The 20,774-nt window shown below is 55.9% G+C and overlaps 1 protein-coding gene across 1 annotated transcript; it reads left to right on the forward strand.

The window, feature by feature from the left end:
- The first annotated feature begins 423 nt into the window (after positions 1 to 423).
- fmnl1a (formin-like 1a) lies at positions 424 to 16,709 on the forward strand. The gene is given in 28 exon segments (XM_042343240.1): positions 424 to 724; positions 4,435 to 4,518; positions 4,849 to 4,932; positions 5,111 to 5,184; positions 5,505 to 5,588; positions 5,915 to 5,968; positions 6,528 to 6,665; positions 6,910 to 7,018; positions 7,533 to 7,609; positions 7,805 to 7,898; positions 8,512 to 8,586; positions 8,700 to 8,810; positions 9,139 to 9,288; positions 9,490 to 9,591; positions 10,017 to 10,227; positions 10,452 to 10,714; positions 10,717 to 10,825; positions 11,872 to 11,996; positions 12,354 to 12,556; positions 12,733 to 12,967; positions 13,327 to 13,395; positions 13,676 to 13,756; positions 14,133 to 14,262; positions 14,593 to 14,753; positions 14,871 to 14,972; positions 15,512 to 15,607; positions 15,893 to 16,010; positions 16,395 to 16,709. Coding segments are annotated over 28 exon segments (3,405 nt in total). The 5' UTR covers positions 424 to 562; the 3' UTR covers positions 16,499 to 16,709.
- The last annotated feature ends 4,065 nt before the right edge of the window (positions 16,710 to 20,774 follow it).

Consider the following 20,774-nt stretch of genomic DNA (forward strand, 5'->3'; position numbering starts at 1 on the left):
TCTCTGCCTGTCAGCAAGCCCCCCCCCTTCCCCCCCCCCCCACTGCCTGTGCGGAGTGCGGCTGTGGATCGGGGGCTGGGAGTGCGCAGTGGGGTTGGGGTGTGAGAGACAGACGATGGATGTGCGCCCGAGTCACTGTTTGGACCAGAGAGGATAGTGAACGGGTGCCTGAGCCCGCGCCCTGCCTGTCTGTGTGTGTGGGGGCGAGGGTTCTACCTGACTGTCTAGCTGCCTGTCTGTGTGTGTGGGGGCGGGGGGTCTACCTGACTGTCTAGCTGCCTGTCTGTGTGTGTTGGGGAGGGTCCACCTGACTGTCTAGCTGCCTGTCTGTGTGTGTTGGGGAGGGTCCACCTGACTGTCTAGCTGCCTGTCTGTGTGTGTTGGGGAGGGTCCACCTGACTGTCTAGCTGCCTGTCTGTGTGTGTTGGGGGGGTCCACCTGACTGTCTAGCTGCCTGTCTGTGTGTCTGTCTGCCGGGCACCAGCCCATCGCTGGCAGGAACTCCACCCGCCGGCACTGGGCAGGAGTCACTCTGGAGAGAGCGCGGCCCCGCGGCGGTAGGATGGGGAACGCTGCGGGCAGCCTGGAGGTGTCACCGGGGGCCAAGGAGGGTAGGAGCGGCCAGACCCCCGCCTCAACGCCCCCCACAGCCACTGCCAGCCCCCAACGCCACTCCCGGCCCAGCACCGAGCAGGAGCTGGAGGAGAGGTTCTCACATGTTCTGGTGAGTGTTACGCACAGACACTCTCGCACACACTTACACTCACGCACTCACACACTCACTCACATACACTCACACACACACAGATACACACTCACACACAGATACACACTCACACACAGATACACACTCACACAGACACTCTCACAGGCACTCACACAAACACTCAAACACTCACAAACACTCACATACACTCACACAGACACTCTCACACGCACCAACACATGCGGTCGTTGGGTCGCGTCGCTGGAGAAATGACCAGTTTGCGCGCGTGTTGTCCGTGGAGTTGGCAGCTTTTGTCGGTGGGTTTACAGACCTATTAAGTGAGTTTGTTGGGTCGCTGTGTGGGCTACACGCGGTCAATTAGTTTCCACGCGCGTTGGAAGGCGCTGTGCGGGGGCCGACGAGGGGGTCAACGGGGCATCGTCTGCACTGTCGGTGCTCAGCCCGACATCGGGGCCTGATCTCTCCCGGGGCTGTGTGCCCCCCCACCCCACACCACACCACCCGTCTCCATCTCTCTCTCTCTCTGTCCGTCTCCATCTCTCTCACTCTCTGTCCGTCTCCATCTCTCTCACTCTCTGTCCGTCTCCATCTCTCTCACTCTCTGTCCGTCTCCATCTCTCTCTGTGACCCACTCTCTCCTCTGCCTCTCCCGCATTGTCTCTTTGGGGGTAAGAGAGTGCGGTTCTGCAGCTCGTACAACCCCCCCCCCCACCCGGGTTTATTTAGAGCGGCGACGGTAGCATTTTCCCCTCAGACAATAAATAGTACAGGCATCGGTATAGTCACTGCTGCCTGTGGTTAAGATCAGAGGCGCTAAGTTTGGGGGTGGATGGAGTTTGTTCACTTTACTGTCGCTCCCCAACACCTCGGGACGTCTTCTCTCCGTCCAAACACCAAACACACGTCAGGGAGGTAGTTGTCGACGTCTCGCCCCCCCCCCCCCCCCCACCCCGTGCCATTATATAGGGTGCAATATAAGTTATTGTTGTTGTCCCCTCTCATCATCACCACCACCATATCCAGCATGAGACACACCACCTGGTCGACCTGGTCCCTTGACCCCATTCCCCACCCCTCTCCTTACCTCCCAGCGCCACCTCCTCGCCCCTCTACTCCACTCTCCGAGACCATCAATCCCTGTCATCTGCACCGCTCCCATCCCCTTAAGAACAGCTATAACCACCCCATCCTGACAAGACCTTCCCAGGACCCATTCCTGCTCTCTAACTACCGGCCCATCTCCAACCTCCCTTTTCTTTCCAAGGTCCTCGAAAGAGCTGTTGCTTCCCACCCTTGCTCCTACCTCTCCCACGATTCCCTTCACAAGCCCCTCCATTTGGGTTTCTGTGCTACTCACAGCATGGAAACTGCTCTAGTCAAGGTAACAAACATCCTGTCCATCTGTGACCAGGGCTCCCTCTGACTCCTCGACATCTCTGTTGCCTTTTTGATACCATGGACCACTCCATTCTCCTCCACCGCCTCTCCTCTCACCTCAACCTTCAAGGTTCTGTCCTTGAATAGTTCAGGTCTCATCTCTCACACCAATTTGTCTCCGCCAATGGTTTCTATTCCAGCCCCCGCACAGTCTCGTGCGTGTTCCTCAGGGCTCTGTCCTCGGTTCCCTCCTCTTCAACCTATATATGCTCCCCCTTGTTGACATTATCGGCAGACATGGGGTCAACTTCCACATGTACGCAGATGACACCCAACTCTATCTCTCTGCCTCCACTCTCGATTCCAGGACTACTGGTGTCCTGACAGACTGTCTGTCGGACGTCATTAGAGCCAACTTTCTGCAGCTGAATGTCAGCAAAACCGAGGCCTTCTTGATTGCTCATGCCAGCGCCTCTGCACCTCAGGCATTGGCAGCATCACCATTCAAGGATGCACACTCCACATCACCAAGCCAGTCAGGAACCTGGCCATCTTTTTTGACCCTCAACTGTATTTCTTCTCCCATATCTGTGCCATGACTCACTCTGCTTTCCCCCACCTCTGCAACATTGCCTGGCTCCATCACTGCTTCACCTCTCAGGCTGCTGAAACCCTCATGACTCATTCGTCAAGGCTCGACTATGGAAACTCCCTCCTTGTCGACCTCCCCCAACTCTTCCCTCCACAAGCTGCAGATCATCCAGAACTCTGCAGCTTGTGTCCTCTCCTGCACCAGGCTCCGGCCTGCTCCATGTCTCCTGCCCGACCCGTCCTACCATTGGCGGCCAGGCTTTCAGCTTCTCTGCCCCCACCCTTTGGAACTCCAGGGAGGCAGTGGGCTGGAGGGGTTTAGGGGCTGGGCGAGGGGGGTTAGAAGGATGGGGGAAGGGGCAGGAGGCGGGACGAGGGGGCAGGACGAAGGGGGCAGGGGCAGGGGAAGCAGTGATGAAGGCAGGAGGAAGCTGGATGTGAAATGGTTGTTACAGATCAAGGTGGAAGTGTCTGCAGTGAAATGTTTGACGAAGCAGGAAAACCACAGGGTGTAACCGAGAGGGTGGAACTCTGTGAAACAGCACACGCTCACTTCATGATAAGTCACATTGCACACTGTATACCTACCTTCCACCCAGATCCTATCAGCCCCTCCCTCTCTCAGCCACAATACATAACATAACATAGCTTCGGTGTTAGTCTGAGGCACTTTCTGCGCCCACCCTCTGGAACTGCATCCCACAATCCCTTCTTCTTGCCCCCTCACTCGCCTCCTTCAAGGCACGTCTCAAGACCCTCCTCTTCGACCACACTTTCAGCCACCCTCCTACCCCTGCCTTCCCTGCCTTCCACCCATCTCCTGATCCTAACCTCCACCTCAGGGCCAAATCCCAGACTGTCTAGCCCTTGGGACGTTTTCCTGACATGAATGGCGCTGTGTAAATGTCACTTGCTGTTGTGTGAGCTCAGTGTTAGACTCACTTTGACTGTAGGAGCTTTGTCCAGTGTTACCGGAAACTGAAAGCAGAACCAAGCGACAACCCAGCTTCCTGAACCCCCAGACCCGCCCCACCAGTCCCCCCCTCGCCTGACGGGGCTGTGCAGCTGTGCCCTGAGGGATGAACAGGCCTGGCTCAGGCTCAGGGAGCCTCGCACTCACACAGGTCCAACCTAAAGCCTTGTCATATCATTGAGACATCTCAAACCGCTTCATAGAATATACTGTAAACTGAATTGACTGTATTTTGTGGGCGAAATGCGGAAGCGAATTGCCACAGCAGTATCCCACAGACAGTCGTGGATTGAGTGACCAAATTATTATTATTATTTTTTTTTGGAAGGGATTTTTACCCCCGGAAAAGCGATCCGCCAATCAACTAACAGCTGGGTTCCTGCTTACTGCTAGGTAAACAGAGGCGTGTGGAGTAAGAAAACTTGCCTAAGGTTTTGCCTGGTCCGCCCGGGAGTCTACCTGATCACTAGCCTACAAGATTGAGACAGGGATTCATTGAAGAGAGAGAGAGAGACAGAGAGAGAGAGGTGTAAGGGAAGAGCAGTTGTGAGCAAAAGGCTGCAGTGTTTCTCTACACATACACAGTCACTACCTTCGACGATCCTCCGGGCAGCACTGGGAGATGTTTGACCTTCTTGGTGCTGTGTGATATGCCAACATGTTGTTTGGCTGCTGGTAAGGGTGAGGGAGTGTGAGGGTGTGGGTGAGAGTTTGGGTGAAGGTGGGGAACGAGAACCAGGATGACACTTTTCCTTCTTATCTGCAGAACTGCATGAACCTGCCACCTGAGAAGGTGTCTTTACTGAACCAGTACGATAGTGAGAAGAAATGGGACCTTATCTGCGATCAGGTGACTGGCTCCCCCTCCCAGCGCCCGTGTGTGTCTGTACGTCTGGGTGCGTCAGTGTGTGTGTGTGTATCAGGGTGTTTGTGTGTGTGTGTATGTCAGGGTGTGTGCGTGTGTGTCAGGGTGTTTGTGTATGTGTGTGTGTATGTGCTGTGATGCTGTTTGGATCAGGGAAATGTAAAAAGACCATTAAATCTTCTGTGGGTTTAGCTTGTGTGTGTAGTGTGTCTGACGTGTAGCCATATGTGTGGCTGTGTGTGTATTGTCCGTGTGTGTGGTGTGTATGAGTGTTGCGTGTGTGTTGTGGGTCTGACTGTTTCTGATCTGCTCCAGGAGAGGTTCCAGGTCCGGAGCCCGCCGTCTGTCTACATCCAGAAACTGCGCGGCTTCCTGGACCAGGGAGGGGTCAGCAGGAAGGTGAGTGTGAGCTGCGGAGGGCACATCCCAATGGATTAGCTGAGGTGTGGTGAGGGTATTGGGTGGGTGGAGGATGGGGGGGGAGAGTCCGTGTCAGAAACGTGTCTGACATGTGTGTGAGTTGCACAAACCAGCTCACAAATCACTGCCTTTTCTTTCTTTCCGTCACTTTGTTTAGTTCAAGAGACGGATCCAGGAGTCGGCACAGGTGCTGAGGGAGCTGGAGATCTCACTGCGAACAAACCACATCGGGTCAGTGTCATCGGGAATTCTCTTCAAACCAGTCACTACATGTGACAGCAGTGGGCTGTGACTGGGGGTTGGGAGGTTGGCTCTCACCGCTGTGTGTGTGTGTGCGTGTGTGTGTGTGCGCGTGAGGTGGTGATGGTCTGGCTGTGTGTGTGAGATGGTGATGGTGACAGGATGGCTGTGTGTGTGTGTGTGTGTGTGAGGTGATGATGATGGTCTGGCTGTGTGTGTGTGTGTGTGAGAGATGGTGATGGTGACAGGCTGGCTCTGTGTGTGTGTGTGTGTGTGAGTTGATGATGATGATGGTCTGGCCGTGCGTGCAGATGGGTGCAGGAATTCCTGAACGATGACAACAAGGGGCTTGACGTGCTGGTCGACTACCTCGCCTTCACACAGTCAGCAGTCACGTGAGTACATGGCAGAGGCTGGCAGCCCCCTCCCTCCCACCACTGGCACAGAGCCTGGCAACCCCTCACTGCGGCACAGTGCTCCCCCAACCTCCCACATCCCATCACAGCACTCAGTGTCGCTCCCTCTTATGCGGCCACTCTTTATCTCCCCACAATCAGCCTCCCCACCCTTGCACCCTCCCTCAGATCCACCCTCACTCCCGCACCCTCACCCCCAGAGACAATCACCTAAACGCCGTCCTGAGAGGTGAGCCCTCTCTCCCTGCCTGGGAGCAGTGCGGAGTGAGATCATACAACACACTGACTGACCTCTTATTTTCCAGATCTTTTAAAGAAACTGCATGGAATTTTGTGCGGAGTTTGAGTTATGTGGAAAGGTAGAGTGTGCGGTCGCTGTCACTAACCCCCATCACACCGCACCCCAAGCCGCAGCTCTCTACTAACCCACTCTCATAGAATCTGTCCGTCTGCTAATGGGTCCTGAGACAAGACGCAGTTGTTGTGTAAACGGTTGCGAGTTGGAGCCCCGCTACGGCGGGGACTTTGTCTTCCCAGTGCAAGGCTGGCACTTGGGCAGGGGGGCAGAGGTGGGTTGTCGGGGAGGAGGGGCAGGAGAGGAGTAGAGGGTGGGGAGCACTGCACTGTCGAAGGCACCGTTCTTTGGATGAGATGTGTAAACACATCAGGTGGATGTTAAAAGTTCTCGCGAGCGACACCGTTGGAAAAGAGAAGGCAGTTCCTCCCGGCGTTCTGGCCAACAATCCCCCAGACAATATAGCTTCACTTTATGGCTCTGTGCGATGGCACTACTCGGTGCAGATTGGCTGCCGTGTCGTGGTGGAGAAACCAGGGCCGATATCTGACGGCGACTGAAGCGGGAAGCTGTTATAGGGACACAGAGGCTGTTATTAAACCCCGGGTCTCACTCTGTATCAGGCACAGCTCGGAGAGCACGGACAATGGCAGCGTGGCTCCCGACAGGAGCAAACCCCTGGAGCAGTCGCTGGAGGATCTGAGCAAAGAATCGTCGCCAACACAGGGCTCGTCCCGGGCTGGGCGGCACCTCACCGTGCGGTGAGCAATGGCTGAGCCAGTGTGGCCGATAAACAGCGGCGGTCTGTGGGTTGGAGGGCCGGGAGGGTGGGAGGCGGAGGAGTGTGTCAGGCTCCTGGCATGTGCGGAGTCCGCTGAGCCATGGGTGGAGGAGGGGGTGCGGGGGGCAGCCTGTGATTGCCTGTTTGGGTTTGAACTCTCTGGGGTGTTGCCCAGGGTGAGGGATGCTGTATAAATACAAGTTGTTGTTGTTATTGCCTGGCAGGCATCATACTGGCCACGGCAGGAAGACCATTCGCTCCTCACGGATGTTCAGCCAGAAGGACGATGTCCACGTGTGCATCATGTGTCTGAGAGCCATCATGAACTACCAGGTAGGAACAGCCTGTGTTAGTCCTGGTGCTAGTTAGCGTGTGTCAGCCTGGTCAATAGTTACTGTGTGTTAGTCTGGATACCAGTTACTGTGAGTTAGTCTGGGTACCAGTTAGTGTGTGTTGGTCTAGGTACCAATTAGTGTGTGTTGGTCTGCGTACCAGTTAGTGTATGTTAGTCTGGGTACCAGTTACTGTGTGTTAGCTTGGTTACTGTCAGTGGGGTTATAGGGTGTGAGGCCAGAGAAGGTCGCCGGGGTGGGTCTGGGGGCAGGTGGGAGAAGCATCGCCAGGGACCAACCTAGTGAATCTACGTTGTACCCCCTCCAAGGCGAGTATGTCCTTTCTTAAATAAGGAGACCAAAACTGCACACAATATTCTAGGTGCGGTCTCACCAGTTGCAGCAAGACTTCCCTACTCTTATATTCTAACCCTTTTGCAACAAATACCAATATACCATTAGCCCTCCTAATTGCTTGCTGTACCTGCAAACTAACTTTTTGTGACTCTCCGCAGTCCGGCTTTAACCTGGTGATGCAGCACCATCACTGTGTAAACGAGATCACACTCAGCCTCAACAACTGGAGTGCCAGGTATGGGGGTGGGGGTTAGGGTTAGAGGGACTCAGTGGTGTGCAAGTGGGGGAAGTGGGGGGGGGGGGGAATGGGGCGCAGAGTGTGTGATTAGGAGTGGGGTGTGAGTTGGGGGTGGGGGAGAGCGCGGGGTTATGTGAGCGGGGAAGTGCGGGGTGTAAATCCCTGACCTCACACTGTCTCTGTGTCACTCAGGACGAAGGCGCTGGTGCTGGAGCTGCTCGCAGCCGTCTGCCTGGTGCGAGGGGGACACGACATCATCATGTCAGCGTTCGACAACTTCCAAATGGTACCAACACTGCCTGGCGATGCTTCTCCCACCTGCCCCCAACCCACCCCGGCGACCTTCCCCGCTCCCTCTCACTATTCCGGTCCTGTCCTGACCTGATGGGCACCGGGGTCCCTAGATGAGTAGCAGGAATGCTGGCTGATATCCTCTTCCCCAATCCCAGGTCACTGAGTCCCGCTCCCAGCCACAGTCACTCTCCATTGGCAGCTCCTTTGAAGGTTAACATGCCATTCGGGATGCTGTGGCGCCCTCTGCTGGCCAGGGCGGGCATCACCTGCTCAGGAGCTCTCGGGAAACCTGGCACCAGCCTGGTTAGTGACCGGTTACTAGTCTGGCCCTTGTACTGACTGGTCACTAGTCTGGCCCTCGCACTGACGGGTCACTAGTCTGGCTGAGTACTGGCTGGTCACTAGTCTGGCCCTCATACTGACAGGTCACTAGTCTGGCTGAGTACTGGCTGGTCACTAGTCTGGCCCTCGCACTGACGGGTCACTAGTCTGGCTGAGTACTGGCTGGTCACTAGTCTGGCCCTCGCATTGACGGGTCACTAGTCTGGCTGAGTACTGGCTGGTCACTAGTCTGGCCCTCATACTGACCAGCAATGTACCGGCAGGTGTGTGGGGAGAAGCGACCGTTCGAGAAGCTGATGGAGTATTTCCAGAATGAGGATGGCAGCATTGATTTCATGGTGAGATTCACAGCCCACACTTCTCTCTGTCACAATCACTCTCTCTCTCACACTCTCTGTCACTCTCTCGCTCGCACACTCACTCTCTCTCTCTCACTCTCTCTCTCTCTCAGGTGGCCTGTATGCAGTTTATTAACATTGTGGTCCACTCTGTGGAGGATATGAATTTCCGGGTGCACCTGCAGTTTGTGTTCACAGCCCTGGGTCTGGACAAATATCTGGAGGTGAGTCCGGGGGCGGGGCTGGGAGCGATGGAGGTGGGGCTGGGAGTGATTGGAGGTGGGGCTGGGAGCGAGGAAGGCGGGGCTGGGAGCGAGGGAGGTGGGGCTGGGAGCGAGGGAGGCGGGGCTGGGAGTGCGGAAGGCGGGGCTGGGAGCGAGGGAGGTGGGGCTGGGAGCGAGGGACAAATCTTCATCTCCCACCCTTCGTGCACTCAGTGGCAACGTTGCATTGTCCCTCTCTCCTCCCCCTTCCCACTCCTCTCCCCCATCCTCACCCCCCCCACCCCCTTCCCCTCCCCCCCCAACCCCACATCTTGCCCCCCCCATGCAGACGCTGAGGGAGACGGAGAGTGAGCGGCTGCTGGTACAGATCCAGGCGTACCTGGACAATGTGTTCGACGTGGGGGCGCTGCTGGAGGAAGCTGAGAACAAGAACACCTTCCTCGAGCACATCCAGGAGCTACAGCAACAGGTGGCACAGGTACGGGGGGCGGGCGGGGGGTGCGCTAGGGGCAGGGTGTGCGGGTAGGGGCAGGAGGTGGGTTGTGGAGGGCATGGGTGGGGTATGATGGCGTGGGGAGGGGCGGTGGCTGAGGGTGGGGGCGCAGGGCAGGGTATGGTGTTGTATGCCGTGACGGTGCCGGGATGGCTCTGAGCCGGTGACGCTGTCGGTGTTTCACAGCTGACCGAGAAGCTGCAGGAAAGCGAGAACGACACCATGAGCAAAGTGGCCGAACTGGAGAAACAGCTGATGCAGGCACAACGAGAGGCCGAGCAACAGCGGGTCAGTGTGTGTGTGTCTGTCTGTGTGTCTGTGTCTGTGTGTCTACGTGTCAGTGTGTGTGGGGTGGGGGGCCAGTGCGTGTCTGTGTCTGTGTGCGTGTCTGTGATGTGAGATGTAATAACAAGTCACGGTAGTCACTGTCGGGATTAATGTTGGGACAGAGGAGGGCTGGGAATGAGAATGGCTGGTAAGGGAATGGCTGGGAATGGGAATGGCTGGTAAGGAAATGGCTGGGAGAGCTGGGAATGGGAATGGTTGGTAAGAGAATGGCTGGGAGAGCTGGGAATGGGAATGGCCTGTAAGGGAATGAATGGGAATGGCTGGTAAGGGAATGGCTGAGAGGGCTGTGAATGGGAATGGCTGGGAAGGGAATGGATGGGAATGGGCAAAGAGGGTGGGGTGCTGACAGCGTGTGTCTGTGCTAGGAGAGTGCCCGGGATTCGGGGGCACGGCTGACCGCGCTGCAGGAGAGTGTGGCTACCGGCGAGCGCACGGCTCAGCACCCCTCGGGCCTGGAACAGTCGGTGCTGGAGCTGGAGGAGCAGGGCCTGATCCGCACCCGGAGAAGAAAGGACGGCAGCCTCGCCATCGAGATCGTGCCCCCGGTCACCGTCACCTCACCACTACCCGACACAGGTACGCGCTCGCTGCTCCACTCAGCTGGGGGGGTGCGGCTGGTGGTCAGGGGAGGGGCTGGTGGTCAAGGGAGGGCCTGGGGAGGGCCTATTGCTCAGATGAGGGGCTATTGGTTGGGCATGGGCTTGGGAGTGGGGGGGGTCTATTCCTGGTGAGGTGGGGCTGGCAGAGGGGTGGGGGGGGCTGTGATGTTTGCCAGAGCCAATCATTCTTTCTTTCTCCAGCCTCCGCACCCTCGGCCCCCGCTCGCCAGGGAGGGGCCGGCAGCACGGAAACCGATCGGACGAGAGTGGAAGCCCCGGCCCTGCCCCCAACCCACTCCGCGGCACCAAGCAGCAGCAGCCCCCCTCCCCCTCCCCCTCCCCCACTGCTTCCCGAGACCACGTCAGATACAGCCCCCCCAGCTACAGGTACCCCGGCCCCACCACCTCCCCCTCCCCCACCGCCCCCCTGCGCAGCTCCGACCCCCGGAGGCCCACCACCCCCACCCCTCCCCCCCCACCACCAGCAGGAGTCCCACCCCCACCCCCACCCCCACCTGGTCCGGGCTCGGGTCAGGCTCGCACGTTCCAGTCCGTGGCCGCCAGCGTGACCTCAGGTAAGAGACATGAGATCGCACTGATCACATGGTGTTAGCTTGTTGCGTGACGTTGCTTTTGCTTCACATGTGTTTGCACTGTTTCCAGACGTGGGTCGGCCTTCGTTCTCGGATGCTCCTCCCCCCCCCCCCCCACCCTCCAATACACAGTCACTACACCCACCCACACGTCCCAGGAGTGAGGAGCGTTGGGCCTGCGGTCAGATGATTTTTTTTTTGTATGTTCCTTTAACATGTGGCCTGCTTGCGCTGTGCATGGCTTGTATGTGCCCTGCGCGTAGCATGCATGTGGGGCCTGTGTATGCTGTGTGTGTTTGTGTTGCACGTACTGTACAGGTGTGTTGAGTTACACTGGGTGGTATTGCGTGTTTTGGAGCGGTGCTGGGTGACGTGACTTGCTTCGTTGCATGTTGTGCTCTGTCCTATCCTCTGACGCGTAACGCTGGTGATGGATGCACGTAACGTGAGTGTAATTACCTGCATTGGTGTGAAGTCACTGCAGTCCAGGCAGAGGTGCATGCTGCTTGACATGCGCTGGCGGGTGTGTGGCATGCGCCACACCTCCGTGCAGTCATTAGTACGGTTCCATTCAGGTGTCGGTGCGAGGGAAGCTGGTGAGAGACTGAACGCTGAGGGACTGAGGGAAACAGCTGCTGATCCAGACTCGTGTGTCAGTCTGGCCTCGCGGTCAAGGGGGCGTTGTGTGTCGGGCTCACAGTCCTGGCTTCCGCGGGGGCAGTGGGGTGGGGTGGGGGGCTGAGTTGTTGGTGGCGTTAAACCCTGTCTCTCTATTCACCCGGACGTTATAACGTAAAGGGAGTTTCTCCCCACAGACTAACAGTTTGTCCACTTTGATGGCTGTTTGTGTGAACTATTGCTCGCGGATTGGCTGCCAGTTCTGCCCAGAAATACACAGTCACTACACAGTAGTGGCAGTAAAGCAGGGTGCTGCAGGAGAGTAGGGGGGGCGAGGAGGGGACGGCGGTAGCGAGCTCTCCCCCTGCTCACCGTGGCCTAACTGGCGCTTGCTGTCTGTGTCCCCGTAGCCATCCGGATGAGGTCCCCGATTCAGACGAAGTTCCGGATGCCGCTTCTGAACTGGGCTTCGCTGCAGCCCAACCAGATCACCGGCACCGTCTTCACCGAGCTCAACGACGAGAAGCTTCTGCAGGTGAGGACTGGACCTGGACTAGACTGAGCCGGGAACCGTCACCCTGACCCCCACCCCCACCCCACCCCGGAGCATCACCCCGACCCTCAGCTCCCGCACCGCACCTGCACCGCACGGCTCTCCTCTCTCGTTCCTAGCTCCACGCCCTCCCCCCACCCCCACACACGCACACGCACGCACACACACATGCACTGACATGCCTCAGTCCCCATGTTTACAGCCACTCACTCCCTGTAGCTGATGAATGAACCCTCACCACTGCCCCCCACCATTGGTGTTTGCGGTTGCTCCCAATGACCAGCTGGTCTCAGGATTCAGGTGCCAGCGCGGTGATTGCTTTGCCCCTTATGTTGGCAGGAGCTGAACATGGCAGATTTTGAGGAGCGCTTTCAAACCAAGGCCCAGAAGTCGGCCGTGGACATCAACACCATCAAGGCCAAAGCAGCTCAGAAATGCCAGAACAAAGTCAGTCTGATCGAGGGTAACCGCGCCAAGAACCTGGCCATCACCCTGCGCAAGGGGGGCCTGAACACCGAGGCCATGTGCCAGGCCATCGACAGGTCAGTGCGTGTCCCAGGGTCCTGCCGTGTGTGATTGCAGTGTCCAGGGATACAGCCCCGTGTGATTGCAGTGTCCGGGGCTGACAGTAGCGTGTGATTGCCGTGTCCGGGGCTGACGGTAGCGTGTGGTTGCCATGTCCGGGGCTGACGGTAGCTTATGATTGCCGTGTGCACAGCTTTGACCTGCAGTCGCTGAGCCTGGACTTCCTGGAGTTGCTGACGCGCTTTGTGCCCACGGAGTGCGAGCGGAAGGTCCTGGAGAGGTACGAGGCGGAGGGGCGGCCACTGGCAGAGCTGGGGGAGGAGGATCGCTTCATGATCAAATTCAGTAAAATCCCGCGGCTCGACAAGCGCATGGACACCATGATCTTCATGGGCAACTTCAGCGACACCGCCCAACGGCTCACCCCGGTGAGACCCCCCCCCAATCCCCCCGCCGAGCGCCTCACCCCGGTGAGAGTCCCCCCGCCCCTCGCCCGGTGAGTGTGCGGCACAGAGCGCCTGTCATGGTTTCCCCCACCCCACCCCGGGGCACACATACACCCTTGGCTCAGCACTCACCCCGGCACTTACCCTACCCCTGGGTCTGGCACCCCCCCTCCCCCGGCTCAGGGCCCCCCCCACCTCTCCTGGCACTGCCCCACTCCCCCCCCTTCCCTCCCCTCCCACCCCCAACCCGGCTCTCCATCAGCGCAGACATTCCTGGCTGCCTGAGCCTGAAGCACAGCATGAACCTCAGACACTCACACGTTTATCTTTCATTCTCACAGCAACTGAACGCTGTCATCGCTGCCTCAATGTCTATCAAATCGTCCACCAAACTGAAGAAGATCCTGGAGGTGAGAGAACCCGGGGTGGTCACCGGGGGTCGGGTGCAGGGTTTGAGAGGGGCGGGCGGGTGTGGGGCCTGGAGCTGGGATGTGCGCTGGTGGCTGGGTGTGGAGTGGTTGGGTGGGGTTGTGCAGGGGGGTGGGTGTGTATTGGGTGTGGGGCGGTGTTGTACTGGGGGCGGGGGCTGTGCGCTGGGTGTGGGAGTTGAGGCCACTGTAGATGAAGGAACTTCGTGCTGAGGTGAGTTGAGGTCTCGCAGGCATCTCCTGACCTTCTCTCCTTGTTTAGATTATCCTGGCATTCGGCAACTACATGAACAGCAGCAAGAAAGGCATGGCGTACGGTTTCCGTCTGAAGAGTCTCGACCAGGTAATGAGCCTGACCCGCCCCCCCCCCACCCCGCTCACACCCAGAGCCCGACGCCCCCTCGTTCACACCCAGAGCCAGAGCCTCTCCACGCTTACACCCACAGTCACCCACACTCACACCCACAGCCCTCACATCCTCTCCCCCCACACTCACACCTACAGTCCCCCAAATTACACCCACAGCCTCCGCACACTCACACCCAGAGCCTGAGCACCCATCCCCCCCCACCCCGCACTCATATCAGGAGCTGGAGAGCAGAGACCTGGAGTGGGAGGCGGGTGTGTGAGTGTCTGATGGGGAGCATTGGCTGAGTTACAGGATGCACAGCCCGTCCCAGGCTTTGACCTGCGCTGTGTGTCTCTCCGCTCACCCACAGCTGCTGGAGACCAAGTCCACGGACCGTAAACAGACGCTGATGAGCTACATGGTGGACATTGTGAACGAGCGATACCCAGAGCTCAGCAACTTCCACACCGACCTGCTCTTCTTGGACAAGGCAGCGGCCGGTAGGCAGGGAGTGTTAATGATGTTACACCAAGGGCTGTGTGAGAGCAAGCACCAGTACGGACATGATGGGGAGAGAGATAGAGACAGAAAGAAAGAGCAGGGAATGGGGTTAGAGCAGAGAGCTCCATTGGGGGAGCGAGCACCAGCACAGACACGATGAGGAGAGACAGAGAGAGAGCAGGGAATGGGGTTGGAGTAGAGGGCTCCAGTGGGGGAGCGAGCACCCGTACACAATGGCCGAATGGCCTGCTCCCTGCCCTGTGTGATGGGACGCGCTCATCAGTGTGTGTAACGTGGGTAAATGCCGTGTTGCCTGTTGTTTGCTGCAGTCTCCCTGGACAGTGTGGTGCAGGACGTGCGGGGGCTGGAGCGGGGAATGGAGCTGGCTCGCAAGGAGATCCTGGTGCAGGACAGCATGATCTTGAAGGAATTCCTGAGCAGCAACAATGAGAAACTGGAGCAACTGCAGAGAGACAGCACCAGCGCCCAGGTCAGCATCGCTGGACACGCTGATAACTAGTGCTCGCTGGGGACTGGGGTGGGGTTGAGGGAGGGGCTGGGCTAGTGGCCGGTGATTAACCCTTGCCATGCCGCTCTCGCCCCCCAGGAGGCCTACAGTTCGGTGGTGGAGTACTTTGGTGAGAATGTGAAGACCACACAGCCGTCTACGTTCTTCCAGCTTTTCACACGGTTCATCAAAGCCTACAAGGTACAGCATGACCCCTAACGCAGAACCCTACAGTCCCACACCCAACACCCCCACACACCCAAACCCCGCCCCACACCCAAACCCCCACAGCAGACCTCCCCAACAGCTCCCCACACCCAAACCCCCCCCACAAGCCTCCCACACCTAACCTCCCACAAAGTACCTACCCCCACACACAACCCTCCACCAGGAGCCCCCCACAAGCCTCCCCACCCCCCACATACCCACCAAACCCTCCCCCACACTCCCCACATAACAACCCCCTCCCCCCAACAGTGGCTTCTCCGAGGTCTGGACCCACCCCAACACCAACAATCAGAGTATGATTGTGGGGAATACACGTGTATTGGGAGGAAGCACTTCTCCTGACCGATTCCGAGGCTGGGAATGTGGATGTGTAGGGGGGTGAGAACGGGGGGGGGGGCAAGTGTATGGAGGGGGGACACTGGGATGGTGGGGGGCTAGAGAGTGGATGGCCCTGGGACCAGTGTTGCTCTGAGCTGCTGACTGAGATTTTTGGGGGGGCTTCCTGTCCTCAGCAAACAGAGCAGGATAACCAGAATCGACAGAGAGAGGAGGCAGCGCAGGAGGCTCCGGTCACCGACCTGACTAACGCCAGCCCCCAGGACAAGAAGGTGAGATACCTCCCTCCATCCCACCACCACCACCCTCACTCCCCAGACCTTTCCTCCCGAGTGCGCTGTGTGAGTGGTTAGGAAGGTGAGACTGAGATGGGCAATTGTGTCCTGTGCTGTTGGGGTCAGTCGGTGCTATCCGTGGAAGGAACTTTGTGGAGTGGGAAGTGTATATGGAATGTGGGTGGGGTGGGGGTGTGGAGGCTGAATGGCCTCTGGGTGCCAGCTTTGTAATGTGAGATGATTTTAAAGTTGCTGCAATGATTGTCACCAATTCCCTCCCAGCCTCCAGCCCAGAAGAAGCCACCGTTCCTGGACCTGATGGCGGAGCTGAAGAAGAAACAGAATAAAGAGAGGATCATTTACGACGGCAAGGACGGGGCCATCGAGGACATCATCACCGGTACCTGTGTCAGCCTAACCTGGCATTCATCTGCCACTCACTGCTGTGTTTCTCTCACTGTGTGTGAATGTGTGTGTGTGTGTGACTCTCTCTCTCTCTCGCTGTGTGTCTCTCTCTCTCTCTCTCTCTCTTGCTGTGTGTGTGCGTGTGTGTCTCTCTTTCTCTTGCTGTGTGTGTGTGTCTCTCTCTCTCTCTCTCTTGCTGTGTGTGTGTTTCTCTCACTGTGTGTGTGGAGGGGAGGTGGTGATGGAGAAAGCTGTATGAGGTGGTCTGTGTGTGGGATGGTGCTGGGATGGAGGGAGGGAGCTGTGTGAGGGGTTGTCTCTGTGATAGAGCCTCTCTCGCTGAATACAGTCACACTGACTCTGTCTCTCTTGTTGCCAGATTTGAGGAACCAGCCATACCGCCCTGGGGACGCCATGAGACGCAGCGCCCGCAAGCGAGTGGATGAGCAGACTCTGCGGGTGTCAGGGGAGGTGTCGCTATAGCTGGCTCTGTCCCCGGCACAGCCCAGACCCTCACTCAGACACCAAAACCCCCAATCATGGCACAGTCTGCTCAGAACCCTCTGGGAGACGAGGTTTGCATTGGGAGGACAGGTTGGCGATATTGACTGGAAATTCCCCAGGGTGTGATGGCAGAGAGTGAAGCTCAGATCAGGTCCCCCTGACTCCCGCTCGCCTCCCCCCCACCCACCAAACTGGCCCCTCACCCCTCACTGCCCCCCTCACTACCTCTCCCCCCTCATTATCCTGTCCCTCTGACTCACCCCCCTCACTCCGACCCCCTCAGTCCACCACCAACACCCCTCTCCCTCACCCCCAACCCCCCAGGGTGTGTCTCCAGGTCACTCGACAGTGGATGATGATACCACAGCTCAGCTGTTATTCTGCTCAAGCTTCCCGCTTTCGCTGCTTTGCCTATTCTGCATTTAAGAGTTGTTCATAGAAGGGTGGGGGTTCGGTGATGGAGTCGGGACCACTATGTGTGTGGGGAGGGGGACATCCATCCTGAGGGTTAGGGAATAAAACATCCAGATTTTATACATCCAACAATTGGTCAACTACAACTTTACAGTGACGTGTCATCAGGCAGATTTGATCTAATCAAATGGTGGAACAGGCATGAGGGGCTGAATGGCTTCCTCCTGGTCCTATATCATCAGGCGGGTTCTCATTAAAGCTGGGTGAATACTGGCGGAATTGTGTACAGAGGGTGTACAATCGATTGTCAGAGAAGGAAAGGAGTTTTTATTCACTAATATTATGTCTGTATCTAAAGCTTTGCTGTGCAATTCAAAGGATTATTTAATATTTACAAATAAAGCCTTAAACAATTCCTATAAATTACTTCTTTTTAAAAAGAGAAAGACACAGCTTTCTGACTGCTGGACACATTCCGTTTTGTTATAAATGTCCCAGGTTTCAATAACTTTACAAAAAAGCCATTTTAACAAAAAGAAACCTTGTTTGTTATTTTTATAATGCATAAAGTGTGTTTTGGAGATGTGAAATTAATAAGCCATTATTTCCTCACGAGCACCGCACTGAATTGACTATTGAGACTGAGGTTACGACCCCTTTCAAACACAGACACTCAGAAACACTACATACTCAGCCGCAACTTACAAACACACACTCACACTGCTGACTATCAGATTCAGGCTTGAGTGAGTGAGTACCCTTTACTTTGTGTGAGGGTACACAGTCCCTCTGCCTCGTCCGCTTCCGTGGCTCTTTCAAGACCCGTCTCAAGACCCTCTTTCACCCTCCTACCCTTATCCTCCCCGCCCTTCATCCCTCTTGACCCTAACCCCCAGCTTGTACAGGGATCCCTGACTATCCAGCGCATTGGGACATCCTCCTGACATGAAAGGCGACATGTAAATGTAATGTGTTGTTAGGGATATAGTATGTCAGTATTCTGGGAGGATACAGTGTCAGTACAGTGTGTGAGTGATACAGTATGTCAGTGCCGTGTGAGGGGATACAGTGTGTCAGTGCAGTGTGTGGGGATACAGTGTGTCAGTGCCGTGTGAGGGGATACAGTGTGTCAGTGCAGTGTGTGGGGATACAGTGTGTCAGTGCAGTGTGTGGGGATACAGTGTGTCAGTGCAGTGTGTGGGGATACAGTGTGTCAGTGCAGTGTGTGGGGATACAGTGTGTCAGTGCCGTGTGAGGGGATACAGTGTGTCAGTGCAGTGTGTGACTGATGAGTGGCGCTGTCTCCTGTGTATGTGTGTGTGTTTGTCAGTCAGTGAAATGTGAGCCATCGCATTGACAGCTCAGTATACGCAGCGACAGCTGACGGTGCCTTCACCTCAAATAGCAATATCCTGGTTTTTATTTTAAATCATCTGTAGCAGCAGCGGCGTGTGAGTTAGTGTTACAGAGCCTCGCTAGACCTGACCCCCTCTCACAGTGCCTCTATCCACCCCCGGGCACTGGGCACTGGGTCGCCACCCACCCCCCCACCACCACGGGGACTGATGTTAACAGCATTTGTATTAATAGGCTCAGTGCTGCCCTATTAATAGAGAGGGCAGTGGGGGTCAGTGACCGACAATGTTGGCTGATCTCACGGACCTGTTGATTAAAGTTCAGTCTCTTTGTTGCCGCATTAAAGGGTGTCGAGGGGTTGGAGCTCAGTGACTGGAGTCCTACCCATCCATTGGTCAATGTCGTCTAACCCCCGTATTCAACGCGTTGTGGTCAAGTAAACTGAGAGAATCGTGTGCAACCAGTTGGTGATGGGTAACCAGGGCGAAACCAATTCACAACCATCACCGAAGGCGTAGGTTAAGACAATACTTTTCACACCGACAGAAGATGTGGAACTTACAACCCAAAGCCTGGCTCAAGCAGAATACGTAACTTTTAAAATACTTTCACAGGCAAAGTAATAAAAGGATCTGCGTGTGTGGAGGTGGGGGGTTGGGGAGTGTTTTCAGAGAGCCAACCGGGGTACGGTATCCGAGTTAGCCTTCTTTACTGCTCTGTTCGTCCCCCTCCCCTGACCGGCCGCTGACTGTGGGTGACTGACTGCTCATCACATCGCTATTAGGGAGTGTTGTGTACTCCCCAACTACAGACTGTAGCAGGAACAGCCCTGTGGTGTGTGTGTGGGAGGGAGGGACGTGACATTATGTACACAATAGCAGGGCGTGAGAGCGAGTGAGAAGGTTTAGCACATACACCTGTCACTGGCCTCACTGGGGAGGGTGAAACCCGCACGAGTTCCTGATTCCCGGAGACAGGTCCCGGTGAGATATCGTGCGTTCCCGGGGCCACATTTGCCCCGTCAGCAACAAACTTGAGTGAGAGCAATAACATTGTAAAGCAGAGACGCTCGTAAGAGACAGAAACCCAGCCATTAAATCCGACCTGTTTCTCCAGCAACTGCGGTGAGTTCAGTGTTTTGGGCTCTGGGACGCTATTTAAATGCAAGTTGTAGTTGTCGTTTTTCAGATGTGTCCCGTGATTTGGTTTACACAATACAGTCGCCCTGCACTGATTCCCTGCTCTAGTTATCAACTGCTTTTAATATCAGTGTAAAACCTTTGCTTTTCCAACTGTTGGTATTTCTGGCTTCAAGCCACTTATTCAAGAGCAATGGGTTTATAAGCTACCAATAACCGAAGCCTCTAATTAGGTAGATTAACTCTCTTGAGGCTTGTAATTATGGTTTAGGAGTTTTAATGCCAGCTATAAATGTAATTTCATTCCTTCTGACTTCCCTCAAAGTCTGATGGAGGAAAGAAAGAGAGAGAGAGTGTGTCTGAGGGTTGAACGGACAGACAGGGGAGAGTGATGGTTCTTGTTGGCAGTGAGTGAGAGAGTCTAGTGCTGGAACTCTGATTTCAGATGGTTGTGAATGTGCATGAGTCGGGATTTTTTAACATATAAATAGGTAAGGAAAATTCCCCAGCAGTAATTTAAAAATTCTCCACCAGTAAATTGCCTTATCATCCATCATCATAACCCACTTTCTGGATGTGGGATGAAAGTGTCCAGTCCCCAACCGTGACAATGCTTTAAGAAGTATAATATAATAATAATATTATTGCATTTGATGTAGAGCCTTATCGCATCTTCGAGACATGTCAAAGTGCTTCACAAGGTATACTGTAAAGTGTAGTGGCTGTGTGCTTTGTGGGAGAAGTGTCCTGACGAGGGCTCCGCCTGCCCCCAAGCTCGGTGCCCCCGGGAGAGGGAAAGGCTGGGAAACATTCCTTGTATAAACTCCAGATGTTTTGGTGCTTTTACTGCAGAAACATGGCCCCCAAGTCCCTATTATACCAGTAGGTGTTGGCGCTGTCCATCCTGGCCAACAATGCTCCTGGGAAGCTGGCTACTCACCTACAAACACTGTGGGAACATTGCTGTGCACACATTTGGCCGCCTTTGCTGACAAAATAACCTTAACCCCACGTTCCCTGGGAAGCGTTTCGGCCGCAAAAACACACACTTTACAGTATATTCTGTGAAGCGCTTTGAGACATCTCAACAACATGATAAGGCACTGTATCAACAACAACAAATTACATTCGTATAGCGACTTTCAGGTCGGGCTGCTGGATTAAATGTAGGGATTATTATTATTATTCTATGTGTGTATGTATTTACCAGACGTGTTGGTGATGTAAGTGCCATAAATGTTCTGTTTCCAGTGCACGTGTACAGTAAAGCAAAGCATGGCAAGATGCCAAGCAATGGGACAGTGGCCAAGCCTGTTGGCCAGAGAGCTGAGCTCACTGCTGTGTAA

The sequence above is a fragment of the Callorhinchus milii genome, unplaced genomic scaffold, assembly GCF_018977255.1.
Source record: "Callorhinchus milii isolate IMCB2004 unplaced genomic scaffold, IMCB_Cmil_1.0 Scaffold23, whole genome shotgun sequence".
Classification (NCBI taxonomy): Eukaryota; Metazoa; Chordata; class Chondrichthyes; order Chimaeriformes; family Callorhinchidae; genus Callorhinchus; species Callorhinchus milii.